This window comes from Plectropomus leopardus, chromosome 11 (assembly GCF_008729295.1).
Source record: "Plectropomus leopardus isolate mb chromosome 11, YSFRI_Pleo_2.0, whole genome shotgun sequence".
Taxonomy (NCBI): Eukaryota; Metazoa; Chordata; class Actinopteri; order Perciformes; family Serranidae; genus Plectropomus; species Plectropomus leopardus.
The window spans coordinates 33,694,562-33,718,709 of NC_056473.1; the positions used below are offsets into that span (position 1 = coordinate 33,694,562).

The 24,148-nt window shown below is 37.4% G+C and overlaps 2 protein-coding genes across 3 annotated transcripts; both read left to right on the top strand.

The window, feature by feature from the left end:
* The first annotated feature begins 3,387 nt into the window (after positions 1-3,387).
* On the top strand, positions 3,388-13,238 carry LOC121949746 (cholesteryl ester transfer protein, plasma). 2 transcript variants are annotated; one of them, XM_042495489.1, is made up of 17 exons: positions 3,388-3,737; positions 3,835-3,949; positions 4,033-4,164; positions 6,077-6,147; positions 6,551-6,638; positions 6,742-6,811; positions 6,974-7,034; positions 7,276-7,367; positions 8,311-8,410; positions 8,724-8,803; positions 8,983-9,033; positions 9,123-9,275; positions 10,085-10,155; positions 11,184-11,226; positions 11,675-11,747; positions 12,611-12,696; positions 12,793-13,238. In XM_042495489.1, the coding sequence occupies exons 1-17, from the start codon at positions 3,599-3,601 to the stop codon at positions 12,892-12,894; spliced, it is 1,527 nt and encodes a 508-aa protein (XP_042351423.1). In that variant the 5' UTR covers positions 3,388-3,598; the 3' UTR covers positions 12,895-13,238. The 2 variants fall into 2 exon arrangements, with proteins under 2 accessions (XP_042351423.1, XP_042351422.1); XM_042495488.1 differs by lacking the exon at positions 12,793-13,238 and having other exon boundaries at positions 10,085-10,151; positions 12,611-12,695.
* A 597-nt stretch (positions 13,239-13,835) lies between these two features.
* Positions 13,836-17,008, top strand: zgc:101566 (Transmembrane protein 263-B-like). The gene is made up of 3 exons (XM_042496764.1): positions 13,836-14,249; positions 15,729-15,849; positions 16,533-17,008. The coding sequence occupies exons 1-3, from the start codon at positions 14,244-14,246 to the stop codon at positions 16,811-16,813; spliced, it is 408 nt and encodes a 135-aa protein (XP_042352698.1). The 5' UTR covers positions 13,836-14,243; the 3' UTR covers positions 16,814-17,008.
* The last annotated feature ends 7,140 nt before the right edge of the window (positions 17,009-24,148 follow it).

The following is a 24,148-nucleotide window of genomic DNA, read 5'->3' on the forward strand; positions in this document are numbered from 1 at the left end:
TAATTATTAAATTAAATAAGCATGTTCTCATACATAAATAAGAGAAGCTGGAACTCTTCCTGAAAAAAAATCATCTAAACAATAAGAAATATTTGTCTAAATAATCTAATGTAAATAATCAACTAATCGTCTCAGCTTCATTTGTATAATTTTATAAGATTTGTGTGCAAAAAATTAAATTCATAAGGTAACCAGTAACTAAAAGTTGTCATTGATATAATAATTGATGTAGTTTAATATACTTATTTAATATAAAATAAAGCAAAAATTCCTTAGATTAATAATAATAATAATAATAATAATGATAAGACATGTTTTTCCTTGCACTGGGTATGACTTTGTGGCCTGTGAAAGCAAAATGTTTTTGTCTTTTCTTGGTAAGAGTGCTCTTGACCGGTCGCAAATGTTCTCTTACCTAAGAGACGAGGGAAAAAAAATAAGAAAACAGTGGTGAAACCCCAAAAATCAATGGGTGCAAACAAAATAAGAACAAATCGTTGATACACAAGCAAAAATAAGAGAACATTTGTTAATGTATTGTTTCCCGCATGAGGCCTAAAGTCACTGTGAGAGCGACTGTATTACAGAGGTGAAAAATATATAATTGGTCATATTGGTATAATTACTCATATTAATGTTAAGCTTTTATTAAAGATTTTCTTGTTGGCAGAAGCTGAATAATGAAGCGCGTGTTGAGAGAAATTTGCAGTTAATGGATGCAATAAATGTTCAACAAAAACAAAACAGTCCATTATTTGTTGATTTGTTGCAGATGTAGTTTATGGGGACAGTGTTTACATAGATTTCACCATAAAGACTGCAAGTTTGTTGACCCGATGTTTAAATGCATGGAGGCACTGAAGGTCATGTCACTATAGGACACACTGAAGCATGATATATACTATGACCTTCAATAACCTACATTCTCCAGTGGCCACACTGCAAAAACAAGTGGTTCTCTAAAGACACATACATTTAATTATAATAATTGAAATAATAATAATAATGAAAATAAAATAATGATAATAATTTTTTAAAAAAACTTAATTTGTATAGCACCTTTCTCACAAGAACTGCAGAAAGAAAGAAATTACATGCACCAAGTGCCTCTGTGCACTCTCAAAACTTCTGGTTTTAAGTTTGATCTATACATGTTTTAGCAGATTAACACCAATTTAAGATGACATGTTTTGTTTCCTAACTTTAATACAGACTCTCATTCCACTACTTGTCCGTCTTATTGGCAAATATCTCATCCAACAAGCTAAAGTGCTTCAAATTGCTCCAAATATCCACTTTTGAATTATAGTATCTCTTTGACTCTGTTTCTAAGATAACTACAAACAAAAAAGCTATTAAGAGCTCTCAAATAATAAACATTTATATTTGATCAAAGCAAATAAAGTGTATATGTCTTGGTTTAAATCTCGCTCATATACAATTTGTTTTTTGTTTTATGTTGTGTTTTTTTTTTTTTGTTTTTCTTTTTATGTATTTTAATGTTTTTTAAAGATATGGTACTAAAATGTTATTCAGTGTTAATGTTAAATCAATGTTAATTAATTATATGCCTATACAATGTACTGTATAATTTGAAAAATTGTCTATAAATTAAAGAAACAATTAAAATAAAAATTAAAAAAAAAACATGTATGTGCGCTGGCCCGCCGACAGGGGTAATTGACCCTGGGTTCAACCACTGAATATAATCAAGTACAACCATTTATTCACTGACTCATATCACTGTAAATGTGATTAATGCACTTGCATGATGACGCCTTTTTTTCCCATGAAAACACATTTTAACTTGTTATCTGATACCTCAACCCCCCCACACTTACTGTGAAATGGTTCGGTCCATCTGACATCGGGTCAGGGGTCAGAGAAGCACAGAAATCACAAGAGAGGCAAGCTGTAGCTTAAATAGGCAAAAAAAAAAAATATGCATCACCCAAAATCAGGACCCCCAAAAGTAAAGCCGGGATGCGGAGATGACAAGAAAATGAAAGAAGAAGACAGAAAAAGGCCAAATGTCTGAAGAAAAAGTGTGAAGAAGCAGCAGGTGTGTCCGGCGGAGGAGTTACTGATGTTATAAATAAAACCCGCTGTAGCAGGCTCGGCATTAAAGTTAGCCAGAATATACAGATATCAGATTAAAGTAGGTGACATAAGGCGTCCATAGGTACCAAACATGTCATGCTGTCATGTCGGGATGGGGGGATAGTAACGCTCCAAAGTTAAGCTAATTTTTGGCGAGGGCGAGAGCAGCGTTAGGGACTGTTCATTATTTATGAGTGTGGTGCAAAACAGGTGAGGTGCTTCAAATATTTTTTAAGCAACATGGAGGGGGTTATGTGTTTTGATTTGCCCTGGGAGCGGGGGGGCGGGGGTCAGTCAACTTTAAGAAGTTGTGTGTTTTAAGGTATGTTTTCTTTAAAAACTGTAACGTGGTTATTAATGGTAAAGGCGGGGTCACGCATCATTTTTCTAAAACTTTTACTAAATGTTCTAAAAAAAAAAAAATTGTTATATAATTACCACCACCCCTCCCCAGTGTTTCCATCAAAAGATTTCAGTATAATAATAATGATAATAATAATAATACATTGTGTTTATATAGCACTTTTTTTTCGGTGAAGGTTGGACCTGAACGTAGCTGCGGTTTACTCTGGTTGAAATCAGGGAAAGTGGAGTAAGTTTAGATGTGAGACAACAGATACGGATATTCATCACCCCCAGCACTTAGTTTTTACTGTGAGGATTTAGTGTTTTTGATTATTTTATTATATTTTATTAGAGGCATCTTTTTGGGGTCCGTGCACCAGCTGTGATTACTGTTACCCCACAGCAGCATCTGTTCAGTGATGTTGTATCTTCCTTCTTAGAATGTACTAATTTTAATATAATGAAATATAGTTGTTAATTAAATCTAAATAATAATAATATAGATTTTTTAAACATTTTTTATATTTATTTTTATTTTTAAAAACTATTTATAATACTAAATATTATATAGTATATAATTAAATATAATAATTTACAAATTTTCTGTACTAATTTCACATATTGAGAAAATATAGATAGTATGTCCCTGTTTTACCATCAAATATCAGTGGTCAGTTTTTGATCTGTGAAAAGCTTCAGTGTTTGTGTTTCCACCTGAGGTCTTTCTGAGCTCTCATCACAGAAAAGCTTGTACTTTGACCAATTTACCTTGAGGGAACCTTTCGTGAAAGACAAATCTGAGTCACTGTTTGTCCATCAAGAGTGAATCATACAAGTTTGTCTGTCTCTGATTGGATGAAGGACATGGTCCCCTACATAGCTGAAGGACATAAAGCCCCCCCTCCCCAGCAGTGCAAAGAACAACATTAGTAGGCTGTGGGATTCTCTCGGGTAAAACATTTTGAAAATCACAGTGAGAGCAGTGCAGCAGCAGCACGTGGGAGTCTGAAAGGGACCACAAAGAAGAATTGTCTCTAGAGCTGAATTGAGACTGGATACAGGAAAACTCAGAATTAAACTTACATAGAGCAAATTGCAAACAATTGAAAAGCGTTAAAAAACAACTCACAGAGAGGAGGTATCCACGCGCACAATGACTCACGATGTTTTCTCACCTCTGCTGCTGCTCCTATCTGTGTTTTGGACGTCCCACGGCTGTCTGCAGGACACCGCTTCAGCCTACAGATTCACCGGAGCTGTGTGTCGCCTCACCTACCCCGCGGCCGCTGTGTGTGAGTGGAATTTTGACCCTTTTGTGGTATTTACACTTCGAAGACTTGCATCATTCATGTATTTAATCAGTTTACCCATGAATCCTTTGCTGCCCAGTGAATGAAAAAACCACTAAAGTGATTGAGGCGGCGTTCCAGCACGCCAGGTACCCAAGTGTGAAGGGAGAGAAATCCCTGCTCATTATCGGCACAGTCAGATATGGCCTGGACAAGTAAGTGGACACGCACAACCTCACACAGATGGACACACAAAATGGCAAAACATTGTGTAATTTTTCTCCATTGACTCACCCAGTTTGGAGATTCACAACCTGTCGATTGGTCGGAGTACATTTGAACTGCACCCAGGTAAAGGTATTGCCTTGGAAATAAGCAACGTGTCGGCAGTCTTCAGAGGGAACATCCAGTACGGATACGGCAGCTGGCTGTGAGTCTGAGGCTCTTTTTACACAGAGATGTCTGTCCTGTCTTTATTCCTTCTTTGCATTTTTACACACAACCAAACGATAGCGGCATCATCCCGCTCAAGTGTGCAATTATACACTGCATCCCGCAGTCAAAAGAGCAGTGATGCACGATAATGATTTTCGTATCGCATTTTGGTAAGAGACAGTCATTTTCAAAAGCAGAATTAATTTCATTTTTGTATTTTGTGTTTTTCCCCCTCTTATCTTCTAATGTCAACTTGAATTGTACAAAAATAATGGCAAAATAATATTATGTTTGAGTTATAATGGAACTATAGAGTGGAAGATTCCCCAAACTGTCAGGAAGCAGCAGCTACAGAACAGTCCCTAAGTAACGGCTCTGTTGCGATCTCTGCAGATTTACATGTTGTTCTGCTTGTTGTTGGAAGGAATCAAACATCAGATATCAGTTTATTCTTTCAGCATAACCGAGCTGGAAACTCACTACACCTGGACTCAAACCGCATCCAGCGAGTCCTCTCATCATGTCCTCTCATCATGTCCTCTCATCATGTCCCCGTCACACACACGGAGCAGAAGGAGGGAGGGGGGGAGACGGCGGCTGCTTACACCGGTGTTCAGCGGTTACTGTGAGCAGCGAGCGTGCTAATAAATGACAGTATCTGGACCGGGTCGAGACGTTTTGGTGTCCTAGAAGAGATTGGAATCACCTGTTGGACAATGAGAGCGGAGCAGACATTCGGAGACACCGGTGGAGACACTGGTGAACAATGAAACCGGAGCCAACAATCAGAGAGAAAAAGAGCGGAGTGGACACCGGAGGAGACACGGGCGGATCGGACACGGGCGGATCGGACACGGGTGGATCGGACACGGGTGGATCGGACACCGGTGGACAATGAGAGGATCAGTCAGCATCAGTAACTCATCCCCGACTTTCTCTTTCAGTCCGCTGCGCCGTCAGGTCTCACAGTACAGTAGTAGTCCTCTCCTCCCGTCACCCTTGGACCTTAGATCGTCTTATTCGTCTGTTTTTGGACGTGGAAATGTTGTTTTATTGCATAACTTTTGATTTAATTTGATTTATTTACATTTCGCTCAAAAATATCGCTTAATTTTTATTTTGGCCAGTAATCTTTTCTTTTTTTTTGAGCGCACCCATGGTCACGTCTTTCCAGGTTTATATTTTACACAGACCTCATTTTGGTGCTTTCCTAACTCATAGGTGAGATAACGCTGTTCCCCTTTCTGTAATTGAACATTATAAACAGAATATCAAGGCGGCATATTCCTGCCTCGAACACACTGTAAAACCAGCACATGTTAAGGGGCTGTTCGCTGGCATTGAAATAATTTTTGGGGGGAGAGAGAAGCTTCCCTGCCTTTGTGAGGACATAGTTTACATTGGCCTCAAAGGCCTCTAAGTTTAAATGTTGTTTTAGTTCATTATTCTCCCATAGTTTGTCACTGGGTAGATTTTGACAGGTTTGTTTTGGTAGAGTCAACACTGAAGTGAAGATAAGTGTTGAAAGTGTAAGTCAACAGTTGGGGGTTATTACAGGAGACCTGAGGGCCGTCCCACCAAGAAAGATCAATGGGTTCAAAGCCAGAGTTTTCCATACGCTATTTTAATGTTCCCCTTTGGAGGTGCAACACCTTTGCAAGACAGTTCAAAAGGTTCTGAGAAAGCGTTTGAGTGAGCGGAAAGCTGGTGTTTAAAGTGTTAGGAAATCACATTAATCACATTAAATGTCTGTGAAACAATGAGAGCAATACAGTAATTCTTCTCTGTGGATTTCCTGTTAAATTTGAGTTTCTGCTCTTTAAGCCACTGTGGCATCACTCACCTCCTACAGCGAACATTTTCCCAGTCAATTGATTTGTATTCATTTGTATTTTTTTTCCATCTAGTGTCAACGTTGCACACTCAGTCGAGTTTGAAATTGAATCTCAGATTGATCTTGGAATCAACCCCAAACTATGTAAGTACCTTCTTTTGTATTTGTACACAGGGACTGAGGCTTGATAAGAAAAACTGCAGTACAAACAGTGCTTGGATAGTATCTGGTTTTTGCTAATGTGAGTTCATACTTTTTTGTGCATGCACACCAGTATCTGATATTCAACACAGGTGCAACAGAGCCAAAGGTAAACAGTGGCAACGTGCATTGAAATGGATTCACTAGGATTTACTCACTATTTCAGAAAATGTAAATCAAATTGATGAGTACTAACATGAACGTCATTCAGATTATTTTAAAAACAACCCAGTTGGCTTAAATTACGCTGAAGATTTGACATTGTTTCATTCATTTGCATTATCTCTGCACTTAGTGAGAACAGGTGACTTAATTTGTCTTCTGGTATTTCTGTCTCCTCTGTCAGACTGCGGAAAAGGGAAGGTGGCTGCAGACACATCAGACTGTTACCTGAATTTTCACAAGCTGCGTCTGCACCTGCAGGGCGACAAAGAGTGAGTCACAAAAATAAACCCTGATGGGCTGTCCAACAGCAGAACAGAGGAAGACATTTCTTTACATAACTGATGTGCGACTGTGTTTGCTGTTGTTGTTCAGACCAAACTGGCTGAAGAAGCTCTTCACCGACTTCATCACCTTCACTGTCAAACTGGTCGTAAAGGGACAGGTGAGGACGAGGGACACGCAACTTTCACTCATCAGTTTTCAGCCTGGCAGTGAGAGTGAATTTTAACTACATCACAACAAACTGACCGTTATCTTGTTCACTTCTTCTCATAGTCAAAGGTGATAAATACTGTGGTAATAATGAGTCTGTTCTCCAATGCAGATTTGTAAGGAGATCAACAAGCTGGCAAATATTCTGTCTGACTTCATTCAAGACACAGCAGGTGTGTTTGTGTGTGTGTGTGTGTGTGTGTGTGTGTGTGTGTGTGTGTGTGTGTGTGTGTGTGTTTTTATGTGTTTTTGTGTGTGTTTGAGAGAGAGGGGGACCAGTGCTCCGTGTGTCTATATATTTGACCAAGAATTGAATGTGAATCCATTAATTAAGTTGATCTGATATTTACACCTGTTTTTTTTATATGTAATGTGTCTAAACATGTGTGTGTGTGTGTGTGTGTGTGTTCACAGAGCAGTTCCTCAGTGATGGAGACATCAGTATGAACATTGGTGTAACTGCTGCTCCCGTCATCACTGCTAACTACATAGAATCATACCACAAGGTAAATAATACCTGCATGTACAACCAAACACACACAAACAAAACTTCTGTGAATGACGGTTTTACATGATTGTTTTACTTTGCCAAAAAAAAATGGTTTAAATGGTTAGAAAGAGAAAATGTCATCTTTGTCGAACATTGGTAATTACAGGGTAGTTCAGGGATACGCAACCTGCTTTTCTTAGGGGCCACTTTTGCAAAATGACTGGAGGCCAGGGGCCAGCCCCAAACAAGTTTCTATGATTTAAGGACATTTAAAGGATTTTAGGACATTTATAGGATTTTGGGGGGGGCACTTTTGTTATGTGAAAGGAGACCAGGGGCCAGTCACAGAAGTCCCATGCATGTTTCTAGGATTTTTTTATGATTTTAGTACATTTCTAGGATTTTCTGACCTTTCTAGGTTTTTAAGATGTATCTCTGATGTTACGACACTTATAGGATATTAGGACATTTCAAGGATTTCAGGACATCACTGGCTTAGCTAGACCCTCTGTCAGGGTTGCGGGGATCCTCCACTGGCACCTTTTTTGATAAACAAGCTTTATTCTGATCTATTTCATGCACTGTGGCTCCTTATGTATACTAAAAGTACAAAAGCAGTTCCCAATGTGAATAACTTTACATTAAAATTATGAATCACAAAATGGTTGGGGGACCAACAGGCACCTTACCAGGGTCAGATTTGATCCGCGGGCCATAAGTGAGTATCACTGTAGTACTTTATGGGTTACTTTGCTGTAGTACATCATATGCAATAGCGTCCCAGCTGCCTGCTCAATAATTGTTGCACACTTTATTTTGAGTGGATATTAGTGTTCGGAGTTTCACAGTTCACACTGAAGCGTTTGCGTCGATAAGAATCTCTTTGTTTTGGGAATAAAAGCTCATATTACTTTCTCTCAGTTCATCCCTCAACTTTTCTTTTTCTATAAATCTTCCAGGGTCTGACCAACTACAACAACACTTCTGCTGTCATCACTGACTCTGTTTTTCACCCCAGTCAGCTGACTGAACACAGGATGCTCTATTTTTGGATCTCAGGTCAGTCGACATTGAATTGTCTTTAAAAAAAATTGGAAGTTCAGGTACAAAAAAAAGAAAAGATACATGGAATTTAATTTAGTTTTTGCTGTTATGGCCGGTAAAACATTTAAAGTATTCTGTGGGCATATTAAAGCAAAACCATGAAACATAAAGCATGAATTATTTCATAAATGCATACCTTGACACTTCTCCTGTATGATTGCTAAGAAGCGACAGCCAAGCAGTTATCTAAATTCTCTCTCTGTGATAAAGAGATTCATTTGTACTTCAGCTCTTGTGTCGTATAGCTTCACTTTGTGTTTAACCCCAGACCAGGTCTTAAACCCTATGATTACTGCTGGCCACCAAGATGGTCGTTTCCAACTCAACGTGTCTGGAGCAGAGCTCGCTGTAAGTACGTCTCTCTCAGATATGTCGGGGTGCATTTTACATCACACACACACACACACAGACATGGTATCTTGTTTTGAACTGATTGATTAGAAATCTGGTCACAGATGTTCAAATTTGAATTGTTTCTGTTTAATATCTGGTTGAATTTTGCATTATAGTGTTTGATGTGATTTCAGGAACTTTTCAACACCGATCTCTCCGCTGCCATGCCTGAATTTATTAGAAAGGTAACGTCTTCGTCCCCGCACACTTCCACATACAAGCACATGCATGTTTGTGCAGTGAAACCCGTTGTTTTGTGTCTGTGTGTGTTCAGTGTTTGCTGGAATCAGATTCTCCAGAGCTGAGAGTCTGGAGTTCATCTGTTCCCCGCCTCAACACCTCCACCCGGGGCACCACCGTCTGGGCGAGGGCCTCCGGGCAGCTCCACTGCGGGAGTCAAGGCACACCAACACTCTTCTTTCAAACGGTATTTTGACACTTTTTTTGTGACAGAATATTTTCAGACATCTAGTTGAAAGTTTAGGAAACAGATATTGTGATGAGCGTTGACTTGTTTTGATGCATCCCGCAACATCAAATTCTAGACATTAGTTTCTTATGTTATGTTCAGGCACCTATCACAAGCATTTAAACCTTTGAAAACCTAAACAAATGGGTTTGATTTCTTTTGAAGACATAAGTAAAAACGCATCAAGCAACCTGGCAAAAATATCTCCTAAAAATTGCAAGAAATAAGGAAAAAGCTGAAAAAAGAAAGGAAAAAAACAGAGAGAAAAATCTTGGTATTTTAGTTATAATCATAGACTATAAGACCATTTACCTTTTTTTTCACTTTTTAATTTTTTTATGAATTACAGAAAAAAAAGACAGAGAAACTTGAAAAACATTTAGAAAATTATTATTATTAATTATTTAATTATAGATTTAAGGTTAATGACATTTACATTTTTTAACTTCTTTCAAGCCATTTCTTTTTTTTTTTCGACCAATTTTCTTCTCATTTTTGTATTAATTCCAGGTAATTTTCCTTTTACTAATTCGTGGTAATTCTAATTTTGGTTAATTTCATTTGAAGTTCATTGCCTTACATGTTATTTGATTTGAGATCAATTTGCTCAGGTTTCAAGAGGTGAACTTAAAAAAAAAAAAAAAAAAAAAAAAAAAAAAAAAAAATTTATACAGCCCATGTCCCAGTGTAAAGGTCATGTGAGTTCCTGTGAGGGCAGAGTCTGTTGCGATTATTTCGGTGTTTCTCTGTTTGTTTTTGATATCTAGGATGTGTCCATTGACGTCACAGCGTCCTACGCTGACAAGAAACTCTTCCTGCAGGGTAACGGTCAGAGTACGTACTTTTTCTTGTTGATTTATAAAGGACCTTACTGAGCTTTGAGCGACCTGCCTGCACAGTTCAGGCTGCAACATTTGCACAATTATTTTCAAGTCCATCTGAAATAAATACATCACAGGCTACATACAACAAAAGGAGACTAAATATAGTTTTTGGTTTCATGACAGCACTGTCTCATCTTGGCATTAATCAGTCAGACAGCTGTTGGTTCTGCATTAACCAACTATTCTTATCCAAAGTCGTCACGTTGCCACCTTGCAGTGGACTTCTGTGTCTAAATATTACACTCTAGGTATCCTTCTGCGTCTGCTGATGATGTCCCTGGATAACACCTCCGTGATGTCAACACAAGCACATGGTGGGATTACGCTACACGAGGTTATGTTTAGACAACAAAAGCACACGGCGACCAACTCCAGGATGTCGACAAAAGCACATGCTGGTATAGATGGGCAGGTTTAGGCAACAAGGGCACGGAGGGTTAGGTGTAGAAGAAAACATCATTCAGACTGGAAGAAAGTCTGGAGTTTGATCCACCCACCTTCTTGCTTCTAATATTATGTCGTTACCAGCAGCGTTCTAACCTGACGCCATTAAGCAGCGTATCATGCAGACGCAATAGGTTTTGTTTGGTCGTGTTCTCAGCTGACGCAGACCGTCTGTGCATCATGCTGCTGCAGAAGATGCCATCTGGACATCCAGCAACACGACAAGTCGTGTTCTGAGTTCACGCCAGCCAAACAAGTATTACGCTGCTGCGGCAGGTGCCAGCCAGCTGTCCGGTGGCATTTAATAACGCCGGGAACTGTTCTGTCTGGCCACGCCCTCAACGGCATATTGTGGATACAAAAGGTTTGGCGCCGAAAGCTCTGCAAAAACGACAGTATTTGACAACCTGGGTTGAGACAAGGCTACATAAATTATCTGGTCTGAAGCAGTTTTTTTAAATCCACCACTACATCAAGTCCAAGTCTTACGCCATGTCCCGTGCATGTTGTGTGATGGTGATCCTCTTTTCCTCACCAGAGTCTCTGTGTTACAAGCTGAGCTGCTCATACAAAATCAAAGGGTAAGATTTTCATTTGAGCTCACTGGGTTGGGGTCAGTTTTGTAAAAAGTAACTTTTTGTCATGATTGTTGAGAGTGTCTCAGTATCCTGACAGGATATTTGAAACAGATGATGTGTAAAACAAAATCAGTGCTCCTAAAGACATCTGAAAGAATCCCCTGCACCAGTTTCTTCAAAATAAAAGCATTACCCAGAATGGTTACACACAACATTTGGCACAAGAGCTGCACAAATTGAACCGTGACTGTTGCCTCAACAGTAAAATATGATGCATTTTTTAATATATGTTTGTTTTTCTAATAGTAGCTAGAAAACACAAAGGTTTAATGAAAGAACACAAAAAGATTTTCCCCTCCCATTTTTATTATTTTCATCCATGTTGCTTGTTAAAATGTTGCTGTTGTTTTAAAGTTGGATTGGATTTGTTCACTCATTTTTCTCTCTGCAGCTGTCAGATGATGTACAGTCGGAGTTTGTAAGAGAAGCTGTGGAGAAGATCGGTGTTCCTAAAGTCCTGTCTGGTAAGGACAAAAAACTGTATAAGACCTGACTGAAACTGTTTTGGGGTCAGTGGAAATCCAGGGCTCAGCTCTAAAACCTCTCAATGAGTTTTGGACTCTGTGTATAAATCCGCGTAACTCATCTTGCTTTGCTTTGGGGGCCACTTTTACAAAATGACTGGAGGCCAGGGGCCAGTCACAGCAGCCCCATACATGTTTTTAGGATTTCAGGACATAGGATTTTAGGCTGTTTCTCAGATTCTAAGACCTTTTTCCAAATTTTAGGTGGTTTTTCAGATTTGGGGATATTTATAGAATTTTTAGGACATTTCTAGGATGTAAGGACATTTTTATGATTTCAGGACATTTCTAGGATTTAAGGACATTTTTATGGTTTTAGGATGTTTTTAGGATATTAGGCCATTTCTGGGATTAAAGGTCATTCATAGGATTTTAGGATGTTTCCAGGACTTAAGGACATTTCTAGGTTTTTGTGATGTTTCTAGAATTTCAGGACATTTCTAGGAATTTAGGACATTTCTAGGATTTTTAGGACATTTACAGGATTTCAGGACATTAGAGGCTTAGCTTGGACCTCTGTCAGAGGCACTTTTTTGGATAAACAAGCTCTATTTTGATGCTGTTTTGTGCCCTCTGGTTTAGTATCCTCTTATGGATACTAAAAGTACAAAAACATTCCCCAGTATAAATCAGTTTATTTTTATTGTGATTAAGAAAATGGTTGAGGGGCACCAGGCACCCTATCGAGGGCAAGATTTGGCCTGCGGGCCATACATTTAGTATTACTGCTGTAATGTTTGCATGTATGTTGCATTATGATTCATTTAAGTCCAGTTGTGTTTTTCTGTAATCGTCTTTTTCAGTTCTGGAGGTCGAGCTCACCAGGCTGCTCAACAAACAGGGAGTTCACTTATTTGACATCTTGAACCCTGAGGTGCTTCCTCGGGATGTGAGTGTTCACTTGACTTTTTTTCATATTATTAGGCGCTCCTATTTGTGTTTTACTTCTTACTCACATCTTCTTACATCCCTCTTTGTGCTGTAGGGTTACGTCTTGATTCAGATGGATTTCGGTTTCCCTCATCACCTCCTGGTTGAGTTCCTCAGGAAGACAATGCAGGAAATGGGCAACAATTCAGACCTGTGAGCCAGATTTCATGTTAGTGGCTTGCATGACATTTCAAATATATAAAATTTACCTTTCACAGTGATAATCATCACGTTTTTATAGCCACAGAAAACATGCTCTGTTGCATTGTAGTCGCATATTTTGATTTTGACCATTTTTATGTATTTTAACCATCATGTTTAGTTATAAGAACTTGCTGGGCTCTTTTTGTAAACAAGCTTGTTCTCATTTCCACTGATGACTCACTGTGATGAGTGCATGGCACCAAATTTAGAATCGGATAAAACATGCAAGTGTTCATTTTTAAATGTGTAAAATGTGTAAATCACTCACTTTATTTTTTTGGTTATGTAAAGATAGAGACTAAGCATTTTTTTATATATATATCAACAGATATGTATATTTATCCTTTGTTCTTTGTGGGGTTTGGGGTGACTAAGGAAGGTTTTTCTTTATATTATAAATGATAATAATTTCAGTTTTGTAAATGCAAAATTTGTTAAAGTACAAATGATTCCGTTGACATCAGTTGTATCAATCTCACTTTAAATCACTGACAAACAAAAAGCACAGAAAGGCACAGAAATGCTCATTTAAATGAAAATAAAATTAGTGACTATCTACCCAAATATTCACTGATTTCCTTATTTAATCAAGAAGTTTAAAAATTAAAATGGGGATTGGTTTTGGACTTTTACAAATTAGATTCAGAATACAGAATGAAGATTTTACAATCAATTTAAAAAATCTAAATCTGCAAATATGCAAACAATTTGCAAATTCAAAATTTATATAGATAAATAGATAATATGAATACTATATTCATAATTATATATTTAATGGCGAAATATATACATTTTTTTAAAATAATATTTGTCTTTTTTTCCTAACACATCGTCTTTGGCTTTATTTATTTTTTATTTTTTAATTAATTTTGTTTTATTGTTTTGTTAAGTAATTTTTTGTACTCTTTACAGATTTCTTAATTTTGTTGCTCACTACCCCATTCCTATGTTTTTGAGCAACTGTTTTATGCGAAATGAACTAAAAGCCCATCTCTTAAAAACGAATTCCCCAAATACAAGCCTGATGAGTTCAGCGATTTCAGCAGATTATTTCAAGTTTTACGGTAAATGCAGGTTTTTGGTTTTTTTTGTTTGTTTGTTTTGGTTTGTTTTTTAGGCTTTATTTTAATATCTCGTCAGTGCGTCTCTGCTGACAGCGTGCGGCCGCGCGCGCTGCTCGGTGCACAGTAAACAACACTACGTCACTTCCGCTTCGAGGTTGACAGCAAAACAACAGAAGCAGGAGCGACTAAAACAAAACGTTTTTACCGAGGAAACATTTCCGAAAAGCAGACAGACAGAATGGAGGTGAGACACTATTTGGTTTTATTTTTGCGCTTTTTGACGGAAACGTTGACGATGAAACTGTTGTGTCAGTGACGGCGGAGATATTCAGGCTCAACACAATAGTAATATCCGTTATGTGTCCGTTATGTGTCCGTTTTGTGTCGTTCTGCTGACGTTAACAGCAGAGAAATAACTGCAGAATAAACTCATGTTTTTAAATACGGTTCAGCTGTGCAGACATATTGCTGCATAACTGGACGCACGTGTACAAGAAGCGGAAGGTAACAGTTAATTTGGGATATAAATAATGTTAAAAATGAATGAATGTGTCCTCTTGTTGTTATAATGCAATTATAGTGAAAACAATGGGATGATGAAACACAGTTTACCCGAGAGCCTGGTGGTTTTAGGGAGAATTTGTGGAATATTTTTTGTAACTTTATTCTTTTAAATGTTTAAATTGTGGCATTGTATTGTTAGGGAAGGCAGATTTATTTGTATAGCACATTTCGTACAACAGGGTAATTTAAAGAGCAATAAAATAATACATAATAAAGGATACAGATTTTTTTTAAGTAATATTAATTACAAGAAATTTTAAAATAAATTCAAATAAAATCACCATTAAAATAGCAGAAGTGCAGTCAAGATGGGCAAAGATAAAAATATAAAAATAAAATTATATAAACCCAGTTTAAAAATAAGTTTGAAGCCATTAGTGGATGATGTAGGCAGTGTAAAAAAAATCTGTACAAGACTAGTAGATGATGGCTGTCATGGAAATACCTTCTTCCCATTTATCACACTTTGTCACTTTCTGGATATTTGGTATATCATTTTTTTCTCTCTCTTTCTTTCTTTCTTTGAATCTGAATGATGGACAGGCCTATTAGCTTTAGAGCTTTACAATAGGCCAGTGATACTCAACTTATGGCCCAGGGGCCAAATCTGGCCCCCAATAGGGTGCTGGTTGAACAATTTTCACGAAATTAAAAAAAAATATATAATAAAATACATTAAACAGGGCAAAGACCTTCAACAAAGACCTTTAACAACTAAACAAAAACCATACACATATACAAAAAAAACCTACATACGACAACTACAACAGCTCATATTTATACCCCATACCAAACAAACAGGCTCAGCTCAACCTCATACCCAGTATATATACCGTAATTTAAAATAGCCAAAAAAAGAAATAAAATATTTTGTTTTCATAGCATCCTCATCCATTTCCCATCACAAAAAAAATAATAATAAAAAATAATAAATTCCTTCAGATACTGACCACATAACATACTTTCTGTAGCTTTTTTTCCCAAAGAAAAACAGTGTAAAACACATGAAAACCAAAACTCTCAAGCCAAGGGCTGAGCGTCAAATTTTTATGTACTCAAAGCCAATAATAAATCTCCCCATACAGTTTCTAACTGAGTAACTTTTTTTTTGCAGAACTTCTTACGCTCTGTAATATCAACGGTTCATTCTGTGTTTCAGGTGCTGACTTCACAGCAGGATGTGGAGGAGGTGATTCCCGTTGACTCCAACAACCACCAGAGCTGTGACGACAGAGAACCGGAGGAAGACCCCTCCTGCCTCCAAGAGGAGCAGACACATGGTGAGAAACCACATCTGTACATCGGTCCTCAAGAACTGCACTTCGTCATGGGTCTACTCTAGTGATACTCAACTTACTGGAAATTATTTTTGTACTATTAGTTTACATAAGGTTCCAAAATGCATAAAACTGCATGTCTTAAAGTCTGAGAAATGTCCTAAATTCCTAGAATTGTATTTTAAAAAATATACAGTAAAAAAATACTACAACAATAATGTATTTACAATGATGACAATTTTAACTAGGCTAATAATAATTAAAAGTCCTTAAAATAAAATTGTAATAAGAGGAAATATAAATTTAAATACTGAAAAAGAAAAGAAAATTACTACAGACCACAAACAATACAATAAAACTATGAAAAATGTACTATAAAAATACTAGTAGTATTGTCACAATTATGCACCGTGATGATTGGAGGGTAGTAAAGAGACATGGTTAAAAAATAAAGAAATAATGAATGAATAAGTGTAAACATATAAAGAGAAAAACAAAAATGAAGGCAAAGTATGGCAAAAGACAACAACAGAAATACAGAAAATAATACAATAAAATCATAAAAATGTAATGTGTAATTATGCTTTTTGTTGTCTGTCTCTGTGTCTCTTTTCCTGTCTCTATCTGCCTGTTTTTATCTCTTTATGTGTGTCTGTGCGTTGTCTCTCTGTCCCTGTCTGTCTCAGACACAGATAAGGACCACCCCAGGTCAGAGGGAGGAGTCATGTGGAGAGTGGGCGGTGGCCTGTTCAGCATGACACGAAATGTCGTTGGTGCCACCCTGGGCGGCGTTGCGTGGGTGGGAACTAAAAGTTTTGAGCTTACCAAGACAGCTGTGACCAGCGTGCCGGCGGCCAGCGCAGGACTGGTCAAGGGGAGCGTCTCCATGGTTACGGAAGGTGTCGGAGCAGTGGGATCTGTGGTGGCAAGTAAAGTCACACCGAGAAAGAAGGACAAAGCTGACTGATGGACAGTGTGTGTGTGTATGTGTGTGTATGGGGGGGGTCATGGAGGACAAGACACACAAACACTTGTGTCATTATTTACTAAAAGTCCCAAATGTGTGAATGTTCGACACATTCTTATCACAACTCGTTACATATTGGACTTCCACATCTACATATTACGCTCTAGGTATCCTTCTGCGTCTGCTGTTGAATTTCCGAGATGCTGCTACTGTGATGTAAACACAAGCACATGGTGGGACTACGCTGCCTGTGGTTATGTTTAGACAACAAAAGCACATGGCAACCAACGTCAGGACGTCAACAAACACTCATGCTGGCACGGATGGTTAGTTTTAGGCAGAAAAGGCACGTGGTATTTCAGACAGGAAGCAAACACCGGACTCCCACATGAAAGTCTGTGTTTTTTTTTTTTTATCTGTCCACTGCACCATCTGCTTTATAGGGACCTTTGTGCTCCTTATATAACATCGTAACTGTCAGCGTTTCAACCTGACGCCATCAGCATATCATGCTGCTGCAGCTAGTGCCGTCCGTCCATGCAGTGGTGAATTAAAACACTGCAAACGGTTTTGTTCAGCTGCATTCTCAGCTGACACCACCCAGCATGGTATTATAAAGCTGTGAAATGTGGCTTTTGGCGTCGGGATTTTATGCCAAAAGTACTGCAAAAGCGGCCATATTTGATGACTTTGGAATGAGAATGGGTAGGTATGTTTGTGTATGTGTGCATAATTAGTACAGCCATGCAGACACGCAGGCGTGTGTGTGGTTACATACATTAATGTGACTGTATGTGCACATACACATGTGCATATGTTCATGTACGTGCAGCAGCAGCAATATGCAAAAGAGCTGGTTGAAGTTGAATATAGCCACGATCAGCCCCGACGTCTCCTTCATCAAAAAAGTTGAATATCAAGTTATAACAGAGCAGTTTATTGCATGCAGAGGTCTGTGTGGTTTAACTGTAGCAGCCTGCTGTTATTTTAGGCGATTTATTGAAGGTAAACAGTGAACAGCTGTGTGTAGCAGCAACGCTCTCTGTTGCAGCGCTTCTCTGAGGCTGGGGATTTATCAGATCTTATTGCCTTCAATAAGAAACTGAAGAGGAAACTTTTTATAAAGCATAAAGCAGCAGATCATGTACAAATCACCCGTGTTCAGACTGATTTAATGGCTTTCTTCCTTTAAAATGTCCCTCTCTGTGCTGGTTTTGGTTAGAAGTAGTCACATGCATGGGTGTGTACAGTTGCAAGATGCACACACAGACACACGTACACATGCACGTGCATCTGCATGGCTGAGTTTACCACATACAGACACAAATACATATATGTGGGACTTGAAGTAAACAATTACATGAGTGTATTTTTGTGCACCTTCGTCTCTGTGACCCTTTAAACCCCCATATTATGTGTGTGTGATTGTGTGTGTGTGTGTGTATTGCAAACAAGAGCAAAATACCTCGAAAGCTTTGAATGGATTTTTATCACAGTTCTTCAGATTGAAGCGGTGTATTCACTCATGCAGCTACAAAGATATAAAAGCAGCTAGATGTCGGTCATGTCAGTTGAAAAATGCTCCAAAAGGAGGCACAAACATCAGTAGTGCAAAGGTGCAACACACATGCAGAGTTTAGCGATATATAAATGTCCTGTGGTGCATGGGAGCAACATCAACAGACAGTCACAACACCAGACCTGTCCCTAAATAAAAAAATTCTCCAATCAGAACTGAAAATGTTAATATTAAAATATGCAAACATGTTTAAAAGCTACAGATGAAGGCAGACAGCCTTTCACTCTTCACGGTAACAGGATCTAACATGAGTTAAAAGTATTTTTTTAAGAGTACTAAAACTATAGATCATCATTACTGAGTTTATTAGAAATTGTATTTGAGTTTGCATACATCATATGTCCCTAAGTGGTATACAGATAGCTCTGCTGGAAATTAAGACTGAAACATGAAAAAATTCATTTTAACAGTCTTGTGACTCTATGAAAAATTGTTCCCCAAAAAGTAAATAATGGAGGACATCAGGTCCTTTTAAAGACCAACAAAAAAGTAGTGCATAGCTAACATGATTTATTTTATTTGATGATGAGCCAGCAATTTCTATCATCTGTCATCAGTAATATGGACTGAGTCTGAATTTGCCTAAATTATCACCATCACACACACACCCTCTCAGATTATTAGCAATATAGCCAGCAGCTGCTGAAAATATGTCTGTTGACAGTATTTTTCTTACATGTACTGTACTGTTATTGTTTTTCAGATTTTATGTATTTTCATATTTAGTATTGCAATTGCGTGCATTTACTTGATATTATTTCCTCTGATGTGTGTGTATATTTGCAATGCACGGCTTGACCATCATCCTCACGACCAACCTATAGGTGAACTGGAGCCCATTTTAAAACATATATATCGGTGATACTCAGCTTTTGCAAAATGTCAAAAGGCCACGGGCCACTTCTAGCAGCCCAATATGTTTCTAGAATTTTAGGACGTTTCACAGATTATAGGATATTTCTAGGATTTCAGGACATTCCTAGGACTTTAGGACGTTTCTTCAATTTTAGGATGTTCCCAGGATTTTAGGACATTACTAGGATTTTAGGACATATCTAAGATTTTAGCACATTCCTAGGATTTCAGAACATTTCTTGGACTTAAGGACATTCCAAGGATTTAAGGACATTTCTTGGATTTTAGGACGTTCCTAGGATTTTAGGACATAAGGGGCTTAGGTTAGACCTCTGTCATTGGGTGCCTGGGATCCTCCACTGGTGGAGTTTTTGATAAACAAGCTGTATTTTGATGCTGTTTTATGCACTCTGGCACCTTATGTTTACTTAAAATACAAAAATAATTCTCATTTTATTTTTATTGTAAATAAGAAAATGGTTGGGGGCCCACCTGGCACACTGTTGAGGTCCAGATTTGAGTATCACTGATAAATGTGTTCCTCTTTGTACATAACATTTGGTAGAATACTATTTAACAAATGTTACAATCACATCTGTACCATTGTTCGCACACAATTGAATTTCTATTTAAAATCTATCCAAAATTGGAGGCTTCTAAGATTTTCAGTGTATGACACTTGAAACTGAAGAGGGTGATGTGTCACAGGGGAATATGTTTACAGCTGAAATTGGTTGTCGCTGTGAAACTACAGGCTTTAATGCTGTTGGCGCAGACGTTTGATTATTGTGAATTTGGATTTCCAGATTAGCCTGCAGTTTGCGAAATGTCAACCATTAAAACATGCACATGCACAAAATTATTAATATAAGTTCATCTGTTTAGGTTGACTCCCCAAATAGGATTGATGTCATGTAATTATAATTTCCCCCTGTTATGCAGAATGTGCTCAACTTCACAGCAATAACAGTTAAAAGTGATAGTTTTTTGAAGTGGGACTATATGAGATACTTACCTATAGTCAAAATTTGCAAAGAATTTAATAGCAAGTTACAGGATAATCACCTGATAAATAAGTGGCCAAAAAAGGTTCTCCTAAAAAGTGCTTTTAAAAAAATCTGTAACATAATTTTAAAAAACTAATAATAAGATTGATAAATGTAGTTTTCTGGACATTTTCCTTTGTTTTTGGATATTATCTTATAATCCCTCCCAGCTAATTTTAATGTCATTTTCCTTTTCTTTTTTACTGTTTATTTGCAATTTGCATTTTTTTCCTCATGTTTTCAAAATAAATCAAATTCCTTTTCTCAAGTTTCAGAGGTTTAAATGCTTGTAAAAGGTGTCTGAATGCAGCACATGAAAAGACTAACCACCGTAAGTATTTCATACAGCCCCACTTAAAAAATCTCAAGCTATCTCTTTAAATTTTCAACCTAACATGTAAATGTAGAAATGGAGTAGGTTAGTATCAGACTGTCAATATACGACCTTGACTGATATTTTTCTGCAGCGTTTTTAGGCCAAACTAGAGCAATAATGGCTTTTTTCATGGGTCCATAATTCTATGATTTTCTGGAATAAATTTCCTGGAAAGAACTATGTGATTAATTATTGGAAAATATATTCAGTGTTCAACTCATACACCTCCAGTTAATTATGAAATTCCAATCACGTTTGCGTCACCAATTATAGAAAGTCAGTACACAGCGGATCATGTGAACACTAAACTTAAACAGGTCTACATGTATGGATACAAAAGGGTTTTTTTTAACTGTAAATAATAACAAATATGTATTTTGGCTTTAACCTCGGAAACCTTAGCAAATTGGCTTGATTTCATCCCCCCAAAACATGAGCAGAAGGTAATGACAAACTTAACACGAAATTGCCCAAAATTTAGCAAGAAATTTGTAAAGTCACAAGAAAATGACTTGAAAATTCCACCTTCCCAAAACAGAAGAAAAGTAAAAATAAAAAAATAAAATGAAACTCTCAACATATATATATATACATTTTTTATATATATTTATTGGAATTAAAACACCATTTTCTGGACATATCTGATAATCCCCCTAAGATAATTTCAGGTCATTTCCATGTCACCTTTTACAGTTTTTATTTAACCTCATGTTTCTGAAAGAATTCAAGCCAATTTTCTGAGTTTAACTGCTTGCTAATGGTGTTTGAATGCAGCACAAGAAAACAGACATCGATCCAGCTTTAAACTGAGCTTTTCTTTTCAGGGAAATTCCTATTTTCCCTATAAGTAGTACCAGAACTAGAGTTCTTTCTAGAAAATCTCCAGAAATCATTTTGAAAAGACAGTTTCTTGAGTGTTAATTGTTAGTAGAGTTGAATCTGCATTTGTTGCTGATGTTGCTCTGTGTCTGCTGGGTGTCTTTTAACACAGGAGCCACAACAACTTGATAAGTTCTTGATTGTGGAGTGTCTCAGTTGGTAAAAAGACAAAAAAAAACCAAACATGTAACTTTCATTAAACGGAGGGGTTATGAAGAAAGACATAAAACATCTGAGTGATGGTCTGTGACATGAGGATAGGACTAATCTGTCCCTTATGATGTGATAGTATGGAGACTCTGTTTGCAACTGTATACATTTTGTAATTGAACTGTTGATGTGAACCTACATTTTTTATAAGAAAGAAAAAAGTCCTTCTATATTTGCTGCATGCCTCAGAGTGCTGTTTATCACACACATAGATTGTTGCTTTTAGCCAGAATTTCTTCTGTTTCTCCCTCTTTCTCTCTGGCTCTTTGTGATAGATTTAAACCTGAAGAATCTGACACTTTGCAGACGAAGCAATTTTGTGTATCATAGAATTATTTTTGCAAACCAGATGAGGCTGTGTATTCTGTAAAATAAAAACAGCTGTGTTTTCTGTCAAAAAGAGTCGTATTGCTGATTTGTCTCAAGGTGCTTCACAGTCTGACACCCTCCATCCTTACACCTTTAATTCCAGCTCGTTCTCATTCAGAAGTCATCAAATGTCGCCGCTTTTGGTGTAAGATCCCTGCAAGACACCGTCTGTGAAAACAACATTTTTAGATCCTTATTCAGTTTGATCTCTTCTTGTTTTTGTCTTAATCTTGTTTGATCAGATCATGGTGTGAAAATTGGGGCAAAAAATGGGAATATTAATGTTTGAAATTAACTTTTTAATATGATTAATATAAAAGGGGATAGGATTTGAGAAGTATTCACTTCCTCCTGCTCCTTTTCAGACATGAAATACTTGTATTTGTTTAGTGAATATGTCTGATGGGCTTGCTGGGGTCTGTTTATTCCTGCATGTATTTTGTTTTGTTCTCCTAATGTGTTTGGCATGTTTGAAATAAGGAACTATCTAAGCCAACTCAAGATAAATCACAAAGCTTCCCACAAAGTAAACAAACCTTATGGTCATGTTTCATCCAGGATAGTGAAGTTTCCTTTTTTGTTCTCGTTTCATTTTCGTGTATTTCATGTTTTATTTTGTTACTCACTCACTTGTGTGTTTCCCTCCTGTGTGATTAGCTGCTCCGCCCTGATGTCTTGCACCTGTGTCTCGTTGTCCCTTAGAGTATTTAGTCTCTTTGTCCTCTTTTCTCTGTCCCAGTTTGTCTTGTTCCCTGTTTGTGAGTTCTTCTGTGTGCTAGTTTCTTTAACCAGTTACTGCCTTTTTGCCCCTGCTTCTTTCTGCCTGGCTGATTTTTACTGAGTGTCCAAGTCACTGGATCAGTGTTCCTAAAAAACTTTTCTTATGAGTCATTTCTTTAAATAGAAGTAACGAGTTAGAAAAACTGGGAGTGACTTGTTTACATGGTTTGATTATTGAGTTTTATTTCCTGTTTGAAATAACACCAAGTGGAAGCGTCATAAAGGCTTCAAAGGTTTAAAATCTGTCTAAGTACATTAACAAAGACAAGAAATGTGATGATATGACAATAAGTACCCTGGGCAGGTGTTGGAATCTCATTGTTTTCATCTGTCGATGAAAAAATCGAAAAAAAACCAGCTGGATTAAAAATCAGTGAATCTGTGTAGTCCTGGAAACTGAGAGTCACCACTGACACCGGTTATATACTGTGGATGAAGCTGGTCTGTGAAAAAGTCTAAACCCTTTAAAACCTGATTGAATTGGCTTGAATTGGCACAAGAAACTCTAGGTTTCAAAGGGTTAATACATCAAGAAAAAAGTACTACAAAATAATATTGTAGAGCTACACAACAAACCAGAACATGTTATATAAATTCAATAATGAAAAAAAAATCAATGATCAAAGTAATCACTAAAAACAGGAAGCGTTTTGGTCTGTAGTGATGGTGGGCTAAGTGTCTGTTGTGGCAGTTCAGAGTCCACAGTTAACCACTCTGCACATCCAGTTTGATTTTGATTTTTTCTCTATACCAGTTCATCATACTAAAACTAACAACAAATTCTGATGTAATGAATTTGATTTTGTGCATCTATGAGGAAGTTAAGAACAAGATAGCATATGTTGTTACAATGACAAAAGTTGCTTACTATGACAGATTAATTTGACATCTAGTCATAACAAACATGAGTCATTATTACATAAAAACGTTTTGTCATGGCATGAAAATTATGTTTATATTAGAATTTTTCTCTTAATGATGAGAAACAAACTATTGTTTTGTCATGATTGCAGCAATACATTGTTACACAAGTCTGTCAAAACTCCACATTAGGCTTGGGCGGTATTGCAGTATTACAGTATACCAGGGTATTTGGAAATCCAGAAGGTGTGATATTCAATACCATCATAAATACAGGCACTCCTCTTGCTATTAAACTCACTGTATGTAGTGCACAGCATGCACCACAAGAGGTCAGTCTCCGGTCTCTACTGGTGGAACAGGCAGCTGAGCTGAAAGAC

What these genes read in the sequence shown, in the direction of transcription:
- LOC121949746 (XM_042495489.1), top strand. Translation starts at nt 3,599, where the DNA reads ATGACTCACGATGTTTTCTCACCTCTGCTGCTGCTCCTATCTGTGTTT. An exon ending in TGTCTGGAGCAGAGCTCGCT is followed by an intron (nt 8,804 to 8,982) that starts GTAAGTACGTCT and finishes ATGTGATTTCAG; the next exon opens with GAACTTTTCAACACCGATCT. An exon ending in CTGAGGTGCTTCCTCGGGAT is followed by an intron (nt 12,697 to 12,792) that starts GTGAGTGTTCAC and finishes TTTGTGCTGTAG; the next exon opens with GGTTACGTCTTGATTCAGAT.
- zgc:101566 (XM_042496764.1), top strand. An exon ending in CCAAGAGGAGCAGACACATG is followed by an intron (nt 15,850 to 16,532) that starts GTGAGAAACCAC and finishes TGTCTGTCTCAG; the next exon opens with ACACAGATAAGGACCACCCC.